At 42.1% G+C, this 21045-nt stretch overlaps 1 protein-coding gene across 4 annotated transcripts in view; it reads right to left on the bottom strand.

Moving 5' to 3' along the window:
- Window positions 1-21045, bottom strand: part of pbx1a (pre-B-cell leukemia homeobox 1a) — a 77348-nt gene that overhangs the window by 32953 nt on the left and 23350 nt on the right. For all 4 annotated transcript variants that reach the window (XR_001960934.2, XM_018676611.2, XM_018676610.2 and 1 more), the window contains exons 4-5: window positions 14454-15322; window positions 13575-13648 (exon numbers count right to left, since the gene is read on the bottom strand). Coding sequence is in view for 3 of the 4 variants with exons in the window: in XM_018676611.2 (XP_018532127.1) it covers window positions 13575-13648; window positions 14454-14638 (259 nt within the window). In the remaining variant the exon portion in view is untranslated. The remainder of the gene's footprint in view (window positions 1-13574; window positions 13649-14453; window positions 15323-21045) is intronic.

A 21045-nucleotide genomic window follows, 5' to 3' on the forward strand; every position in this document is an offset into this window, starting at 1 on the left:
TACCCAGCACAAATAGTCTGAAATGAAACAACCCCTGACATGACGGTCAAACTGTTTGCTGTGCTGAAGATGTATGGATGAAAAAAAAAAAAAAACATGTTTTGGCAAAGAGTCTCCTAGAAGTGGATCAAAGCAGACATTGACTTGGGTCTCTGAAAACGTGCCCTCTCTCCCCATTCGCTCATACACAATCATGGCCTAATGGCATTCCATTAACATAATTGCCAACATAACTAGTGTTCCATGTCTGAGAGCCATTCCCCCAACTACACGGGAAAAAAAACAGGGAGATGAGAGGAGATGAAATTGAGCCAAACTGGGACCATCCCCAAAAACATATTGTGGGTGTTCAAGCTGGATCTCCCTCACCCCCCACCCCTTCTCCCTCCCTCCTCCTCCTCCTCACCCGCTTTTCAAAGCTACAACGCTTTGTGGAGACCCCCTGGGAAGGCTCTGGCATCTCAAGGAATGTGATGCCAGAGCGTGTGTGTGTGTGTGTGTGTGTGTGTGTGTGTGTGTGTGTGTGTGCGTGTGCATGTTTGTATGCAGCTCAGATAGCAGGGTGGAAGAGCAGAGCTTCCTTCACATGGTGGTTTTTGCCTCTGCGTTCAAAGATTGGGCCACGACGCACGCTTCGCACCAAACACGACCTGCCAGGCAAAATGAAATTCCCATTATTTTTAATTAATCCCTAATTAAAATATATTACTCCACAGATTCCACAAATCTCTCTTAATATGCAAATGTGGCCAATTCAAGGATATTTACATATCATTAATTAAGGCAGGCACATTCTCTTACTCTAATGAGCTGTGGCCTGGGTCTGCCAGGGAAAACTAAACGCTGGGCTCAGGAGTGAGTAAGCACAGCCACAGGGGGATGCCGCCTCTCTGTTGAGTCAGGACTATCAACCGTTAACGCCAGGGTGAAGTAGACAAAAACAACTCTGCAAGGCTCACAGGAAAAAAAAAAAAATCCACCCTTAAACATCGTTAAAAACTGCTACTGGAGATGTAGCTTGCATCTCTGTACCTATTCGGCCATTGCGGCGGTGTTTTTCTCATTCCTGAGGCAGAAGATGTGACCTCATGCAGAGGTGTTTCCTGCAGAGTCACGGAGGAGTCCAGTATTTTATCGCTGTCACTGTCACTATTACTCTATCTGAATACATGCAGGGAATGCAACAAGTTCGTGCCCTCCTCTCCGGAGTCTGTTGAAAGGACAGAGGGAAGTCATGAACTGAAACAAAAGTTAGATGGGGTAACCTGAGGTGAGGGCCTTTCACATCAGTTTTCTGCTTTTACTTCCCCTGAAGTGCCTTTTATTTTTGAATTCACCCTCTCAGACAATATTCCATATATCCTGCATCGGTTTGTGTCAAGTCCTCATTGAAACTACAGTATATGTTTATACTGAGTGAAATATTCAAACCCGGGACTTCATGTTTTTTATGGCTGCACCACACCATCAAACTACAATATTAGAGTTTTCCTTTGCCTCCTTTGCCTTTCCCCAAAAACTGAGCCTGGCACATTTGGTATCTTTGGGATTTCAGCTGGAATTTAAAATAATGTTTGGTGGGTTTGAATAATGGCTGACTGCACAGTGTGAGTGAAATTACAAAATTATATCATTAAATGCACTGAAAATCACCACTCATCACAGATGGAAAGTATTTATTTAGGTATTTGGGTTTTTCTGAGCTACTTCTGTGACACGTCAATTGCGTAATATTTCTACTGCACTGAACTTCAGAGGTGAAGTGGTTTTACTCCACTTCAGTTATTTGACAGCTATATGGACCTGTTACTTTGCAGATTCAGCATAAGAGTTCAAAAGCCGATGACTAGAATATACAGTAAAATACAAGGCACTGTTGTACAGATCAGTGGTTTCCAATATAAGGGTTGGTACCCCTCCAGTGGGTCACAGAATAACTCTGAGGGGTCGTGAGTTGATAAATGTGACAAGGAAAAGGGTTTTACTTCTGCTTGGATTTGCTTTCTTGTCTGAGATGTTTAGAGAAGGAAATAACTCCTCAAAACATGCGACATGTGCAAAGGGGTTACAGGGACACACACCCTGTCATTATAAAGCTGATGAGCCAAAAAGCTCGGGATCCATTATAGTGGATTAAACTACCCAACAGCATGTCATATAGATAAGATTAGCTCCACCCCCACCTGCTGCAACATGAAAAAACTGTATACGTGTTCATGCATCACAATCCAGTAACATAATATATTCTGATATAACACTGATAGGTGTTATATTATAACAAGTATATTTACTTGTGATTTTTGAAATGCCATTTGCTCTTAATATACTTGTGTACTTTTACATAAAAGCTTTAATTTGAAGTATTTTCACATGGTGGTATCACTTTTACTTAAGTGAAGGATCTGGCTACCTCTTCCACCACTACAAATTGATGATACTATATACAACAGGGTTAAAGTGATGGTGAATTCGTCCTTTAGCTGTGTTTTCGGTGCACACCACAGCACAAGTACCATGTTATTAACTGCAGCAGCCACTCCTTAATCATTAAAGTGAATACGTGAAGTGCATCCAACCATTTCTGCATAGATGTTACATGGATACTATTCATGGATATCATGTTGTATTAGGTGATTTGAAGGAGAGTGAAGAAATGAGGTGGGGTGAGATGTACCTTGCCCATCTCCTTGTTCTCCCCTTCTCCAGCTGCTCTAATTTGACACCTTGAGCATTGGAGTGAGGGGGGGTGGGGGTTAACTAGGTAGGGGAGTGCAAAGACACAGCGGAATTCATTAAGAATAGCAACCCCTCTCTCCCCTCAACCTCCCTCCAACGCTAATGACATCAGAGGTTAGAAGAGAGCAGACTAGCTGAGAGACGGGAGGAGAGGAGCGAGGAGACGAAAGACAGAAGGAGAAACCAAGAGAGAGGGGAGAGACATGAGATTAGAAATATTTAAAATATCTATATTTTAAGCGGAAGCAAAAAAGAAAAAAAGAAAGAAAAAAAACGGCACAACGAGGTACAGCTTGTACATGGGGTGCTTTGACTGAACAGTCTCACCGAGGGCTTGTTTGCCCGGCTCGGTCCGAGTGTATTTCTCTATCCATCCTTTTAACATTCACACAAAATGAAAGAGGTTTCAAAAACTGCCATTTTGCCTTTGACAGTCTTAATGCACTATGATGACATACAACAACCAACTGCAGACCTTCGAAAAACCCATTTGCGCCACACTTTGTAGGTTGGATGGAGTGCAATCAGACCTTTTTCAACATTGTGATTACCACGCACTGGCACGGTAATCTGTGGCTGAGGAATTGGCTGGCTAATGGCAGTTTCACATCAGCCATCCATAGGGACCTTGCAGACAGGTAAAGTGGTAGTTGCAAGATATTGAAATGGCCAGTGCCACCTGGGATGAAAGGTCTTAAAAAAAAGTATTAAGAACTTATTTTTTTCTGTCTCTTTCTAGAAGCAGCAGCAGCAGCGCTGTATGTAAGATGAGCAGCTTTATCTTTGCAGTCACTTAAAACATCAAACACCTTGCTTTCCTTCATAGCCACTCTGAAGCTGCTGCTTGATTTCAGAGCCAGAGGGAAAATGATTGAGAGGCAAGAGAAAGAAATGTTTCCAAGCTTAGCTGAAATCCTTGCTGAAACAGTGTCCTGAGACCTTTCAAATGCTCATTTCCATTCATCTACCAGTGACATTTTTCATGACGTACTCTCTGGCAAACTATCTGACTCATAAATCCAATTCAAGCCTATTACTGAAGAACTTTTAAAGCTATCCTTCATTAATGTTAATGGGTTTTTTTAGTGGAGGCCAGTGGTGGTTAGGACTACATGGCTGCTTTCCCAAGCTTGTTTAACAGGCTCCAGACAGAGATGGATGCTTCTTGCAGTCCGATAGGCTCTCCGAGCCATCTATCACCCAGAGGACCCACCCACAGAGCTGGCGTTCCATAACAAAGGGCAGGCAGGAAAGCTCCTGATTGACAGCTTTATGTGTGTGGTGGCTAGTCAGACAGCAGAGAGGAGACACGGTATCTGTTTCTGGCCTCTGTGCTGGCCCCCTTCTCTGAAAATGAGTTGTGAAGAACAGAACAAAATAATGAGTGAGCAGGGGAATCAATCAATATGCCGACACACGAGATAAATGAGAGAATCAAACGCACACACACACACAAAAAACCCCATCCCTAATGCTGCTGAGTAGGTACAAAACTAATCAGGCAAATGAAGCTGCCCAAGCAACGTAAACTGTGAATGGAGAGCAGTGTTAAAGCATAAACAGTTATTATCATAAAGATTATTACCCTTACACTTCCAGACTTACTAATTAGTGCAATAAACAGCCATATTCTAAAATCTATGGCTGGAGCATGCAATAAAACACGCTGCAACATGTAAATACAGACACTGCGCACACAAAGACACAAATAAAGGGATAACACAGTGTTCTGCAGGCACTACAATCCAGCTCAAAAACATTAAAATCTATAATAATATAAAACATGTACAAGCATGAACTGCTTTGCTGCTGCCACGGCTGTAATCATTTTACGAGAGGCCACAGTTCCTCTCAGGGCTGTATATATTCTTGAAATGCAGACAAAAAGGAAGAGGGTGGGGGGGTGGTGGTGGGGGGGAGGTGTGTTTCAGAAGAGACACACTAAATTTGGACAGTAAGTAGTATCACCCCGTCGGCGCGGTACACCGCACATTCGCAACGCCCCATTTAACCGCACACGGCGCTTCCCTCTACTGCCTTCATTTGCATACTTCAGCGGGGCCCTGACGGATGAAGACGGATGGGGCAAAATCAGCCTCACTGAAACAACTGTTTTATCAAGGTTAAACTATCCAAGAAGCTCTTAACCCCCGCGCCTTTATCACACTACAGCTCTCCCAATATCAATCTATCAATATGATCTTATCGGCAGGGTGGGGGGGTGATGGGGTGGGGGTGGTGGTGAAGACGCTCTTCATAAACTCAAGTAATAGGAACATAAAGGAATTTTATGTGTTTAGGGGAGGAGACTGCTAAACACAGTGCTGAAGGACATGTCCAATAAAACAGGCTACAAGGTGGTGCCAGCAAGCCAAATAAAATATAATAGGAGGAGAAGAAGAGCCACACGTCTCAGCTGGTGGAAAGCATGAATAAGAAACACTGAAACACTCCTTTAACAACAAGGCTGAAAGTGAACTTGAACGTGGCGCTGACATACACTCTGCTCTGGTGAAGGTACCTGTTATCTGAAAGCATGTAACATTTGTTCACTAGTTATCAGGTCATGTGGAGCAGCTTCATGTAAAATGAGAAATCTTGTCTAACACACTCGCCTTCCTATAGTAAAAATGCAGCAGTTTTGAGGAGGCCAGCTGATCTACTTTAACAGACTTCAGAGTGCACACTCATGTTAATAAAGTACGTGTGTGTGTATATGTTGTGATAGCACGCATCCACACGTGTTTGTCAGTCATTTACAGACGTCTAAATGTTGAGATTATGAACAAAGCCCTTCACAAGCCCTCAAGCAAAATTTCAGCATTAAATTGGACTAGTTCAATGTCACACCTCTCTCTTGTTCTTGTGAGTTACTGTCTATCAACACACAAACCTATATACACAAACACACACAAACATGTAGCATGCAACTGATTTATGGGGGGATTTCCATAAACAACAGCGGCTTTACAAGAAAGCATAAAATCAGAGATGAAAGAGACAATAAACAATATGAACAGTGAGAGGCTTCCTGTATTTTCTTTCATCTTCGAACAAGGTGTTTCTGTTTGTCTGTCTGTAATAATTATGTGAATAATTTCTGTAGCAATACCTGAACCACCTTACACCACGATGCAATCCAGAGTAACTGTGCTACAAAAATACATAATAAGTACGTTTATAATTTGTTTAATTACTGATTATGATTGTCTTGTGGTGCAGCATATTGTAAAATGAGAATAACGACACCACAAAAAATAATACACACCATCTCACACAGTGTCAGTAGGAACATTGTAGGTTGTATTTTTGAATGGCAAAAGAGCAACGCTTTTATGGCATTAATATCATAGTGTTCAACCCTTTGCCACAGTTAGTAATTAGAAATGGAAAATCAGTAATAATACACAGCTGGATTTTGTCTTTTTTTGTTGCAACTAACACTATACATGCATCTACCCAACACTTCTGAGACACACACATAAACACTCATGCATACAAAAATAATAAGAGCAGCTACCTCCTAACTTTTGGTCTTTGAAGGGTAAAAGCTTCGTTAGAAGTGGCTTGGTAATAAATGAACAGAAGTATATAATTTGCTGATTATGCTCAAGTAGAAAAAAGAAAATGACAGCAATTAACATAATTTCAGTAGGAGTTAACTGTCCAGAACTAACACCGCCAAAGGCAAGCTGGCAGACAGAAGGCACAGAGGAAACCCACAGCTTTCACTCTTTGGGTTGAGATACAGATATCTACAGTACAGGGAACCAGCAAGGAGGCATCGCTGCGTTATCAATCCTCATTCCTGTTACTGAGAAGAACATAGTTTACATATTTTACCTTGTTAGATGTCAGAATTGAGAGCGTACATTTCAAGGTTTGGCTATTTTTCTTACAGAAAAATGTAAGTCTGGAAATGAGGCATTTAATATTTACATAAAGGATATTTTCTAATAACAGGTTAAACCAGCTGGTGGTTGAGAACATTTACATTGTTTCTGATGCAATTTCAGTTTAATGAGAATTTCTATTTTTTCTAAACAATTTTATTTGCCTTGGGAACATGTTAAATTAAATCATCTCACCCACTAGCTGCTCTTAGTTCCTACAGAACTATAATGTAGCACTGCAGATAAAACCTGCAAGACGTGTTCTGATCTACATCATATTGCGTTTTGTGGATATTTCCTTGATGATCGTACATGCTGAGGGTTCCCTTTTTGCCTGAAAGAGCCGACAGTACTCTAGGAGTGGATTTTAAGTGCCCTTCTCTGCCTCTCTGAGATGGTCTCTCCACTGCCAGGCAGCCAGGCCAAGTGCTGACCTCTGCTAACACTCGTGCTCTCGCCCCACTGTGCTAAATGCTACCTGTGGTGTCACATCTGCCCCGGGAAGTGATCCAAAACTACAGCACCCCATGTCTCTATAGGTCCCTCAGAATTAGCAGCAACAATCCCGAGAGACTGCCTGCCTGCCTATTTCTGCCCCTCCAACACACACTGTCACACACGCGCAGAAATAGTAGACACCACACACCACACTGAAGATTGCCAGCATGAGGCTGTTTGATTTTGCAGCCACAAAAACAACTCTTTGTGTGGCTAAATTTATCATCGCTCTCCGCGACAGTATTTGTGTTTTTCTCTACAGTTCAATATCTCTTCTCTCTTTTTCTCTCTGAGTGAGTGAGTGTGTGTGTGTGTGTGTGTGTGTGTGTGTCTGCATTGTTCTTTGTCTGCGTCTTTTCCTTCCAGTGAAGGTGCCGAGGTTACCAAGGCTCATCTGTGGCCCCTTTGTCTCTCACGGCAACAGCAAGGTTTATTAACATAAATTAGAATAGCTCACCGAGAGAGTACCTTGTCGCTATGCGTTACCCACGGCAACCTCTCCTCCTCTCTAAATCCACCTGATCGTGTGTGTGTGTGTGTGTGTGTGTGTGTGTGTGTGTGTGTGTGGTTTGTGTGCATCTGTGTCTGTGCATGTGTTTGTGTGTGAAATAAGGAAAGAGATAGAGTAAAAGAAAGAGAGAGAGGGAGAGAGGGAGAGAGAGAGAGAGAGAGAGAGAGAGAGAACACACTCCCCTGCATCTAAATGTGAAACTACTCTGAAACGAGGGAGACACATCCACACCCATCTCTCCTCTGTCCTGATTAAAATAAATGGTGCTATCTGCACTGCATGACTCACTACACCATGGCATTACTATCAGTAATTGAAACATCCAATCACTACTGAGCCATCAGCCTCACTGCTCTTCCCCATCTGACTTTGTGGCACCTGATTGAACATCCCACTGTATGGGAAGTAATACAGGATATGCCTGTGAGTTTATATGGAGAGGAAGAGAGAAAGGAGAGAGGAGTGAAAATACTGCATCAACAAGGCTGCAATTCATGTTTTTTTTTAGTTTTTTTTGTTTCTTTTGCATGACTGTGTGTCTGAATGTGTCTGCACGTGCAGTATGTATTCAAATGTGTGTGTGTTTGTGTGTGTGTGTGTGTGTGTGTCCCACTCAACATCCTAAGCAGATATCCAGGGAGAGTCGGGCAGCCTCATTGATTGGTGTTGATTCCATCTGGGCAGCAGGCAGCGACTGACAGTGGATCTAAGCCGCTGCGAAAGGCAACCATTAATCTTGGTCCTGTTTAAGCAGCATGTATTAATTTATGTCATTTTTACTAAGTCAGCCAGGGAAGAGCGCTTGCCATTTTATGTTTGACTGTTCATCGAAGTCAGGGGTGGTGGGGTGGTGGGTTCCTTTGTACAACCCCAGCATGCTGCCAACACACCACTTACATCGTAGGGGCAGGGTGCCAGGGAAATGAGATCCCACACTTCGAATTAAAGGTTATCAACTGCCAGGGCAACCACCTCCATCAAAGTGCCCATGAAAAGTCTGAACATATACGTAAGGTGACATGTGCGCATAACCAAACACATTTAACACCGATGAAAAATGAAAAACTAAACAGCAGTAATATTCAGAGGTAGTCGGAGCACACAGTTGGGAGCCCCATGAACGTATCAGTAATAAGATCTGCAGGTGTTTGAACGGTATGAGGATATACGCGTCCACCGGTTCCGACTGCGTGAGGCAATTCCACACGACTGTGGAAAATCCAATCAAATCCAAACGGCACCAATAAGAAAAACAATGGCTGAGGCAATTGCAACTGCAATAATGTCACCGGAGCTGTTTTGTAGACAGTAAAAGCTGCTCCAGAGACAAACATCTGATAAAAAAGAAACTCCACTCTGCCATCGAGCAAATTTCCTCTCTAAAGCAATTTTATATTCGATAAGTGGGAAGGCATTCTTAGCGTAATGGATCTGAATATGATCTCTGTCAGAAAACTAAGAACACAGCCTTGTATAAAAGCCCAGTGTGCAGAACGGCCACTGCTGCTGCATCAGATAACTAAATTGAGAAGTGCAGGAAAGAAACTATAGATAGAGATGTGATGCATTCAGGTTTCAGTTGAATAGGTGAACTGATAGATCTGTGATTCGCTGTCTCTGTTGCAGTTTCCATGAAGGTGACATGTGAAAAATGTATCTGTTCAGTTATCTGAGAAAGGAGACAAACATGGACACACGCTTATATGTGCACACATAAGGAGAGGTCAACTGATTTTTCATTTGATTAAAGAAAATAGCTGTTACAGCTGCCAAGAAGCAATCAAAAACAAACACAAGACCTAGCGACCAACCTGTGCTTTCAAACACACACACACACACACACACACCACACACACTTCCTCGCCATACATCGACACACAGAATATGACCATTCTACAGCCAGATCTGTTATCACGGCTAATTACTACTCCCACCTCAGATATACAGGGCTGTAATTAGCCTCTTAAAACATGATTAACATGTCTCAATTAAGCCAGTCAACATTTGCATAATATATTAGCTGTCCTAATTGCAAGTGAGTTTATATCAGAGGACAGGGAAAAGCAAAAATACTCGCTGTTGCTTCTGAAGTGCGCTGATAGAGCAGTGAGTATAAATATGAATATAGAGGAAATGTCAGTGGATAAAAAGGGAATCCAGTCAATTTATGTAAGATATAACTCACTGTAAAACCAAAGATAAACTTACAATCAGCACATCCCCTCTCAGACTACTTTAAAAAATATATTACGTGTTTATTATTATTCACTTAGATGAACATTTCTGGTAAGTGGAGGAAGAGTTTCCTATAAACTCGCAAATCAAAGCCCCGGCAACGTTTTCTCAGGAAAAACTTCGCGCTCGTTTTGAAGTTATTTATTCGAAGTTATTTATGAGAGAACAGACAGAGTCCTGTTCAGCCTTATTTCCGTGGAAACTAAAACATGGGAGGATAAACTGCTGCTTCGGCACTTCCAAGCCGGGGACAGATATACAGTCTCCCAGCTAGCGCGGGGAAACCAAGGACATAGCCATTAGTTTCAGGACAGCGCCACATTGGAGACTAATGCCTCCATCTGTCACTGGAGATGAGAGGAGAGTAACAAAGAGAGGCAACACTAACCCCTGAACTCATCATGGACAGCCATGTCAATTAAATACTGAAAAACAGCAGCACTGGGAGCCGTAGTGACCAGTATATACACTGCTCCATGGGAGATCAACTGGTACCTCCATCAACGTTTAATGTTAATGGCACGGAAAATAACAAAAATAGCTGCTGGACACTTCACCACCACACACCTTTATATTTACTTCAAGCACACTAACCAGAGCTGAAATCGTTACTCGACTGTTAAAGCCTCTCAGATGTGAGGATAAGCTGCTTTTCTCTGTTTTATTTGTCTGTAAATTGTGTCGGACAAAACAAGACATTTGAAGAAACTGTGATTTCTATTTTCTTTTGTACTTTTTGAACAAAATTTCTCAGACTATACAATCAATCACTTAATTTCTAAAGAAATAAGCAGACTAATCTGAATAATGAAAATAGCTCTATCACTGGCATATCACTTTCAGGATATTTAACAAATGTCTTTACTTTACATGAATGATGAAAACTTCTGTACTTCTCCCAGCATTTATGAGTCCTGACAGAAACCTTGACAGTGAACACAACACAACTATGAATATGTAAAATATGTACATGTCTAATTAGTAGGACCGACTGATTCAGCAGGTCTCCAGCTTTGATAAGTTCAAGCGGCGTAATGCATTATCCGTCTGATCACATTAGTCATGCAGGAGCTCTCCATCTGACCTGAGCCTGCATGGGGGTAATGTGAGGCTGTTGACACAGAGTGGCCTGACGAAACAGTCCCAGGCCCACAGAGAGAGAGAGGGAGAGAGAGGGAGAGAAAGAGAGAGAGAGACGAGAGTAGGCCTGAAATCTGACACCCAGAAACACTGACTTGGTGTCTGGCTTCTCTTACTTAGTCAACCTGTACGTGCCAGCTTCCCTCGCCGTAATGGTTCCACACAAACAAAGAAGCTTTCCAACACTCTTCACAGGATGTGAAGCAAGCACAGGAAAACAAATTCTAAGTGCTCTCAGGAACTGAAGAAACAATGATGATAGTTTTAAAACAGTCGTGAGGGGTGGGGGCAGACGGGGGCAAACGTCCTCGTGAAATACAACACTGGCGGCCAAAAACGAACGTCTGTAACTGGTAACACAAGCCTCCGTCCCCGGCTTTTCCATAAGCCAGCGTGTGAACCTGAGCTTGTTTAAGCTTGCTAAATACTCCACCCGCCATGACACGGGCCCGACCCTGGCACAAATATACGGGGAGTGGGGTGGGGTAGGGTCATCAGTTAAGGCCTGCTCTATCCTCTATTGGCATGCGCTCCCGCCTTGTTTGTCAGCTGCTTGCCAGTGGACACCTCACTGCTGCAGCGTCCCATATCGCTGCTGTCAACACTCACACACCACTGATATACCACCAGGAGAAGATACATGCAACACGCACACGTGAATGAGCACATGCAACAAATGATATACGATCTAAAGAAATGTTTCCTCTCCTCAGCGAAAAAGGTCGAGGGGAAGGGGGCTGCTTCGAATCCGAACCGCCTGCACTCGTCTCCTCCTGCTTGCACTTCTTCTCAAAGACACTCTGACTGCAACAACAATGTAAAAAAGCAAGGAGAAGCTGACTCTTTATAAAGAATATAAAAAAGACCTGACAAATTACAGGCTGTACTCCTCGCTCGCATACACTGCACTCAGCACATTTGGCTGTAAATGCCATGGTGAAGGTTTGAGTCATTTTCTCTGTCACTGCAGTGAAAGGATTTTCAGTTTCGTCTGCACAAACCTCCTATGGGCGAAGATGAGCCGCAGCTCAGCTCTTCAAACCGAGACAGGGAGGACACAGAGAGAGCAGCCATTAAGTCTCGATTCTCTCACAAATTGTTTGGGTTATTCTTAACTTTTAAATGCTTTTCTGTCTCAGTTAAAAATAAAAATAAAAAACCCTATGGATTTATTTGCAGTTTGCTGATTTGCAGTTTAGAGGCGTGTTTTTCAGCTACACTTTGAGCAAAAATGACTAATGCAACACATTAAAAGGAGAAAACAAAAACTATGTTGAAATATGTTCATTTCCAAACTTGGTCCTAAACTGGAGGGGGCAGGGAGTCCGCAGGCTGAGGGGAGCCTCTCTCGTCAGAGGCTTGTCTCTCAAACCCCCGGTTGCCAAGAACGGTGGGAAGAGAGGAGAGGAGAGGCAGGGGGGAAAAGCCAGGAAAAGGTCCAAGTCACTTTGTTCTTCTTTTTGGAAACGAACTCTGGTTGAACCCAGGGAGACGCCAGACAGTTTACAAAGAGCCAGGCATTACTCTCTCACTTTGCACTTTCCAAGCCTTACAATTTAGAAACAGGGCCCCAACCTACTATAGCTTCCTCCTCACAGACCGCACTCTTTAACCTTTATAAATCTGGTGAAAATCCCAAAGTGTCTGCTTGTTCCTTCCACTTTTTTCTTTTTCTTTTTTTTTTTTTGGAGGGAAACCCTGAGCCAATTTCTGACTCACAAGAATGAAATGTCAGCGAAGAGCAGTTCACGTTAAATTAAGGAAAATGGTATTGCCTCCATACAAGCCCCTGTGTTTATTTTCAACTGTCTACATGACTGCGACAGCCAGCAGAGAAAGTGACAAGGCTCTCTCAATAATCTCGACGACTGCTTCAAAGTTGTGTTCGCAAGATAAGGTTATATTGGATATTTTGTTTTATTTCCTCCCTTAGAAAAAAAGAAAAGAAAAAAAAAAAAGCAGCGCTCTGCTACATCCCTCAGAGAACATTCACAGGCTTTCATCATGTGAGCTGCTCTTCCTTTAATCTGCTGTTAAGTGAGTAATAATTCACACATTCCTTTTCATGACTTTGACCCTCGTTGCAAACATAAACAGAAAATCCCTCTGACCTGCCTCTGCATGTAAAACAGCTCACTTAGCAAACACCACCGAACTTGGCCAAGGAAAACAGACACAGAGAGTGAGGGAGAGAGGGAGAGAAGGGGGGGGTGAAAGCCAAACCCCAGAAAGGCCCAAATGTCGGCATGAAAACACTCCTGTCCAATGACAGCACCTCGTCTGGGACCAGAGATGTTCACATGCGTGCTGTGTGACGTTTGTCGTGGAAGAACGTGTCGTAAATCGTGGAATAAAATATTACATTTACAGTGGCTTCGGAGGAGAATGTCTTCGTGGCCATGACCTGTTTTGTCTTTGTACAATTAAAGCCACATTTTCTTCCAAATCCACCAATTACCAAAGAAAGATTTTGAATACTCTCATCAGCAGCAGTGGTTAAGTGCAAGCGAAGACAAAAAAAAAAATCCAGCGGATAACATAAACTATGAAACTGAACTTACCTGTTTTTTCCTTTATTTCACACAAGACATTGAAGAGAGCAGGTTTCATTCTGTGGCAGTTCAGTGCATGTTTCCTAAAAAGAGGACAGGACACCACTTTCTAAATCAAAATTCAAACAAGTGGCAAAAGTGATAAAGCTGTTTAAAAGAAAGGGGCACCCTGAAATCACATAAAATCATCATCAGATTGATTTTTTCCCCCTGATTTCCCTCTTGTTTCCTTAGTCAGCTATTCTACAACACACCGGGGACCTAAGGCAGAGAAACGTGTTTATAATGTCTACTGAAGCCACAGTGTTTAAATTTTATTATTTTGTCTCATAAATACACAATGTGAGACTTCAACCAGTCATCCACCCAGTTACACCACAACTGTAACAAGCCTCAAATGTACTTTGCATCATATTCAGGGTCATTATTAATAGTGCAGTGGGTTAAAACTATAGGAGAGGATCTGCAACATGTTCTTATAGCACAGGATTACAATGTAAGCTCCTCTGTAAGAAGGTAGAAGAGTGTCTGTGAAACTGAGGTGCCAACTGCTCCACAGTTCAAAAACCTCTACACACACAGATCATCTTAATCTCTAATAAACATGCACTGACCTAACTAATAGTTTTTATTAAGAGTAATAACACAAAAGTTGTTCCAAATAATCAAATCTGAATCGTGACAAGTTTTTAAGGTCTTTTTTTTTCGGCTTTCGCGCAGTCACGGCACTTCAGTGGGCGTAATTGCTTTCATTTAGAGGCAGTCTTGATAAAAACCACACTGTTATTATCTCTCCTCTCCATCCCCAACAACATTGCTTAATGTTTCCGCTCTCTTCGATTAATAATACAAGTGTTTTTTAGTGTATGTGTGTGTGTATAGCCTCACCTCGCCTGTGCTTCGTCTAAGCTTTGGTCTGTGATGGTCATTATTTGCTGTAATATGTCTCCGATGTCCTGCTTTCTTCCCTCTCCGTCCGTCCCCGCCGTGCCATCCTGCATATGCTGCGCCAGGCCGGGGTGTCCGGCCATGCCTACCCCGTGGGAGTGCATCAACCGAGGCTGCTCGTCCATCCTTGACCACGGTCCCCGCTGCCTCGCCTCCAACTTTTTTTTTAAATAAAAAAAATAAATAAATATCAAGACGGAGGGAAAAGAAGAAGAAAAGGAAGAAGAAGAGAAAATATCCTCGGAAATTCCTCCGGATTCCTCTGCGTCTCTCTCAGCCCCGACACTCCTCCTTTTTCCTTGGTAAGCTTTTCTGGATTTGGGAGGAGGGAGGCTGACAAACCCTCTCTCCGCTCGCTCTCTCTCTCTCTCTCTCCCCCTCTCTCTCTCTCGGTCTCTCTCCCAGCTGGTTTAGGTGAAATCTGATCTGAATCGCTGCTTTTGGCTTTGGCCACTCCTGCACCGCTACTGTAGGGAAGGAGGAGGGAAAAAAAACAGGATTGAACATTAAAGGATCCTAATCTTATTAAAAGTGGAGCGCGTTGAGCTCCTCTTATGAAACCTCCGTTATACTCGAGAGCCCGATGCGCCAAAAACGCGCTTGAGACTCAACTTGCCAGTGGAGGGTTTTCGGATACAAAGTAACCACCAACTGTTATTGTTTCGCTTATGTCTGGTAACTGACTCATAATCAGAGTATGGATGAAAAGCCTCCGCCCCCGAGAGCCACGATTGGAGAAGAAGGAGCGCGCAAGTCCCACCTCGGTCCTCTCCGAACACGTCAATCATCCTCCTCGGGAAGGTGGGACACTGTAATAAACATAAAGAGATGTGACCGGGCCGGGTGGCAATACAGTGATGGATAGAGAGTGAATATGTAGCCTAATAAATAATTGTGAGTGGCAGTGGAGCTCTGACCCTACAGGACAGCGTGGTGGTGCTTGGAAAAGACGCTCTGTCACCCAGACTATATATTTTCCCTCCTGAATATTTACATCCGTGTAATCAGTCAAAGGAATAAATAAATCAAGATGAATTTATTAGAGCTTCAGCAGTTTGTGCCAAGCTTTTCTTTACAAGCCTGATGTTGTAACACAGGACCACAGCAGTTGTCATAAATGTGCTGACTCCTCAGCCTTGTATTCAAACATCCTGACCCTCTTGGCATCAAACATGCAATATTTGAAATTTGCTAACAGAGTTACAGCAAGTAGTCAGGATTACTTGATTGTAGAAAGGGGAATTCCACCAATTTTACACATCAAAGTCTGTTTACACATCCTGATATTACCAACTAGCATATGAATAACATGTCGATTTATTTAAGTCATTTTGCGTGTCCTTTCAAGCTTCCTCGTTTTTGTACTTACTAAGCCCTCACCTTCCCCCTAACCAAAACAGTGATAAATGACACATGCATTCAATGACTTGTGAAAAACCTAAAATGCGCAAAAATGATGTGAAACGTCCTGAAAGTTGCGTGCTATTTATACACAATCCCATGAAATCAAGTTATTTTACAGGTCTTGGGGAGGACTATTGTATATGTGAAAAAGTTGTATAAAGCCTTTTGTGTTTCCAGTGGGGAGCTGCATGAAAGCAGATGGATTGACTCAAGTGATGTCACTTGAGTCAGTGATGTCACTTGAGTCAGTGATGTCACTTGAGTCAGCATTGGTTGGGTCTTAAGACTACACGTTTCAAAATGAAAAAGAAATGAGCATGTGGATTTCGCGAGGAGTGAGGTTACCAGACCTCTGTAGCCCAGTCCTCATCTGTGCTTGATTCTAGCAGTTCGACGCTACGTCAGCTGCTACTAGCATAACACACCTCTGTCAGAGGTCAAGTTGTATTGTGGGTAATGTGAGCATTAGGTTTTGACAAGAAAGAAAAGTGTGGGGAATGGACAAAAACATCTACTACGTCAACTTTGATCCTTTTCAGATAACTGTCCATCAATAGTTTGACAACGTTATGGGAGAAATCTTTCAATCACTGAAACATTCTTTTAAGCCAAAAATGCTAATATTTGCAGGTTTTCTCAGTCTTTAGTGGTATTAACATGAACATCTTTTCTTTTTGACTATCAGTCAGTCAAACCAACCAATCTAAATGTGTTACTTGGGTGTTCAAAAACTGTGATATGCATTATTTTCTGACAATCTATGGGCCAAATTATTAATCAATTAACCGAAAAAATAATCATCAGATTATCGATCATGAAAATCATTGTTAGTTAACGCTCTAATTGCTATAATTACAAAATCACCTCTCATTAACACTTAAAAAAAATCTAAATAACATTATTGATATGCTGCAGTCCTGTGCCTCTGAGTCTGGTCTGAGCTATATCCAAATGCTTCCTTCCCTTCTTTTACTGGCCGGACAGAAATCGATCAGTCAGTTTTCTCATTACGTGCTGAATAGGGAGGTAGGGCAGTAATTGTCACAAGGGGCAGGGTGAGGTTGAGGGTAGTGGCGGTGATAATGTCTGACACTCAGGAGCTGCAAGACTGCACAGCACAGCTCTGAAATGGAAGTCTGCAGTCCAACAGCCATCGCCTTATTTTATTCCCCATTTAACAGGGTCATAATGACAGGGGATTATCTTTGTGTCGTAGACCTGACAAAGACGGTAGTGGTTCACTTGTTAACATGCTTGAGTCATCAGTAGATGTGACAGTAGACAGTAGATGTGAAAGTTGTTCTAATAATCGTTCCATACAGTCTCCATACAGTGAAAATAAAACCACACTCTGGTGGTGAGGTTCAGACCCTGATCTATACCTCCCACACATCAGTCTTCTTAGCCTGATTTGAAAATCAAGGCTGCATTGATTAGTGTGAAATATGATCTAAAGAGCTCATTCTTTTTGCTCTAAATTTAAATTTATTCCACTGTAAACCAACAGACAGAAATGACCTTATTGCTTGGATGTTTTGGGGAAAGTAAACTCTGATTAGAATAAATAAGACCTTGTTTGTGGCTCTGATTGCTGTTATTTCAGAAAAAAAGCAGCATTTGCAGCCTTAATGAAAGAGGGAGTAAAATAAAAAATAATCTGACATCGCATTTTCCCTCTATTTAAACCAAATGTGTTGGTGCAGCATTAATAATCCCACAAAAAAAGAATAAGTAGGATTTGATTATAATTGCAAATGAATTTTGATGTAAAAATATTCTTATAAATAAATAGTAGATGTTTTTCTCCAGAAGTTGCAGAGTTGTTTTTCAGAGACTAAAAAATGTTAATGCCAAACATGTCGGTATTCCCAACAGAAATGTGAACTAGTTGAGTTTGTTGAGTTGTGTTGTGTTTACCATCATCCAGTGAGGATGCTCTGATAAATATGGAAAGGGACAGAATGTACCAAAGATTGTAATGCGTTTGTGACTGGTTTTGTCTTAATTCTTCACCTAAAATAAAGCAAAGAAAGGTCACATGTAAGGTGTTTGGATGGCGTGTGTGAAAAATAAAGATAGTCTGTACATTTAACATTTATGAGCAGTATTTAAACATTTGATAAATGGTTCATAAGACATGTTAATGTAGTTGTAAGCAAACATAATGACATTTTAAGTTAGATTGTTTTGTTTTATCTATTTTTAAGTGTTTATTAAGATATTTGTCAACTGTTATAACTCATATAACATAACAGATATGTAAATGATGCTTTGATATGTAGTGATATGTATGTAGCTGTGCACATTACACATATAAACAAATCCTTACAGTGATACAAAGCATGTACATTATTAATTGTTTATACACAGGTGCAAATCATTTACATGTGGCTGTAAACGTGTTAATAAATGTGTTAAAACTCATGAGGATATATCATTTTTTTTATCATTATAACTATGTTGTTATTAACTGTTTATTGGTGCTTCTTTAACTGCTTATAATAGGTATAAGTGTTAGCTGTGCATACCTACATCCTAGTGTGTTATAAATAATTTATTAAGTGTCAATAAACTGCTCATAAATGCTAAATAGGAAGGTTTAAAATGAAGTGTTACCAGATGTCTCTCAACCAAAACCATGTAGAGCAAACCTCAATATTTCAAGCTCCATAACAAACTCATGCTGACTCCACAGCACACATTCTCCTATCTGGACCAGGGTCAAACAACTCCTCCTCCAGAGAGAGCAGCAGGTCAGAGCAGGGTAAGTTATGTATGAGCTAGGAACACACCGAGGGAGAGAGCAGCAACTGCATGGCACATCTCTCCAGGAAGTAACCTTGATGAAAAATTCAGTTGTTTGCAGCTCCTGGCGTCCCTCAGGCATGAATAAAGTGAGGCCCAGACAGAGAGAAAAGACCTGGGCTCAGCTTGAAACTACTCACCGACCGGCTGCTGAGGAACACACACACCGGCTAGCATTAGGAGATGGGCACGAATTAAACTTTAATCACGCCTCAAATAGATTAAGCGACAGGAGCCGAGTCAGCATTTCCAAGCCCTCTCTCTGCCTCGGTTGACCATCCTCCTTTGAACTCCTGCTAAATTAAATACCCACAAGTTTCAGTTTCTTTGCACCTCAGATTAGCTTTTAGGCAAAAGAGGGATTTCAAATAAACTTGAGGTGGAAAACAAAACCTGCTCAGCAGCCCAGTCTTTAAAGAGATACTGCACATAACTCATCTCATTAAATGGCTGCTCCAGTGGCTCAGTACTGCACTTCCATAATGTTGGGGGAGAGATATTTTTTAAAGAATTGTCAAAATAAGTGCAGCAGATATTCTGACTCTAACTTCACACAACGTGTCAAGCTGCAAAAACACTGGATTACCAGGCAAAAATGACCTTTTCAAAAAACTACTGGCTACAATATTAACATTTCTTAGATCATAAACCATTTTTATACACAGCTCAGGTCAAAGTTCAACAACATCTGAACTATCAACTTATCACTGCTTGGATCCAGCACCACTGACATGGACGCAGGACTGTCACAGCTCACAGCTCACTGTGTGAACAATAATGTAGGAGAAAAGATGTTTTTTTCTGTTGTCAATGTGAATACAGCATTAGAAAGCTCCTATCAGATACACAGACAACAACTGTTTTCACAGGTCGAATGGCTCTCCTCACGATGAGAAGATGGATCCTTATGAGCAAAATTGTTGTAGTGCCCCTTTAATTTGGTCCTGGCAGTGAGCGTGATGACAGTTTTCACACTAACCACTTGTTACCAGCACAGCTTCTCTTGTTTCAAGAATTTTCTAGAAATCACAATTTTAATAACTGAGGACAAGGCTTGTTGCTTTCTCTGCTCTGAAACTTGATCCTAGAAATCTTGTTTAAATAAAATATTTTTTCTTGAGAAGAGGAAGAACTAATGTTGCTCCTCTTTTCATGCCTTTGTTTAAGGAAATAAGATTTCAGGGCTCGAGAATAGGCTGCTTAGGATGGAGATTTTATGCAGCGTTTCCTTGTTAGCTGAAGTAAACAGATCCCTGCCTTTAACCCAGCAGGATTCAGCTGTATCTTGTAGCTAATGATCATTTTTAGTGTGGAGGAGTTGGATGGGTCTTTGTGCAGCTGAGGCTGGGTCAGGGTGAAGGATGACTGATATGAAGGGGTTGACCTGTCACATAGCATTTGACTTACTATCCTTGGAACAGGATAAAAGGGGAGCCAAATGTCAAGTGATACAAGTGACGCATCCTCACACACACATACACACATATTCCACACAGAGGGAGGGATGGGGAGATGAATGTTTTATAATAAAACCTCAAACCCACCAGCCATTCTGCGAATGGCATGTAAAAACAGTAAGCTTATCATTTTCATGAAAATAATAGTCACTGGTGGCACTCGCAGTGCATGTCAGCCACAGGATTTCCATGCCCTTTTCTGTGAGTGTGTCTGTTCTTGCTGTAGGGCCCCTGTAAGCCCTCAGACCTCTTGGCAAAAGCGTGGGCTGAGCCTGGTAGGGGGAGATGTGACGGGTGACGGATGCCGGAGCCTCGGAGCCCGCTAGCTGCTCTGTGAATTTTCCCAGACTCATTTGCATTCATAAAGAGCCTACTCCTTGTCACAGAGTGTTTTCTTTTTTAGTCTGCCTCCAAAAAATCCCGTGCGACTCCTGGTGGGAGTGCGCCGGGAAAATCCAACTGTCAAAGACGACAAGATGAATGAATCCCTGTGTCAGACGCGTGTGGCTTCAACGATGACAGATGGAGGAGAGCTGTCCCTCCGTCGATCGGCAGGCTTCATTTTGGAATAAATAAATCTGAATTTCACCCCCTCCCATAATTACAAGTGGTGCTTTATTTGACAGCTCTCTGTGTTTGTTGACGGGAGTGTGTCTGCTGATGTGTGTGTGTGTTGTGGTGGGTGGTGGCACTGACCAGGTGACAGCTTGATTTAATTCAACATGGGCGTGACTGCAGTGGTTTTCAATTCCGACTTTTCAGTCCTGCTTTCTAATGATGCACCTGGAACAGCAGGTGAACGTAAACATGCAATTAAAGGCAATTAATTTCCAAATCCTTCTCTCTCTCCTCGCACGTCTCCTCTG

The sequence above is a fragment of the Lates calcarifer genome, linkage group LG4, assembly GCF_001640805.2.
Source record: "Lates calcarifer isolate ASB-BC8 linkage group LG4, TLL_Latcal_v3, whole genome shotgun sequence".
Taxonomy (NCBI): domain Eukaryota; kingdom Metazoa; phylum Chordata; class Actinopteri; family Centropomidae; genus Lates; species Lates calcarifer.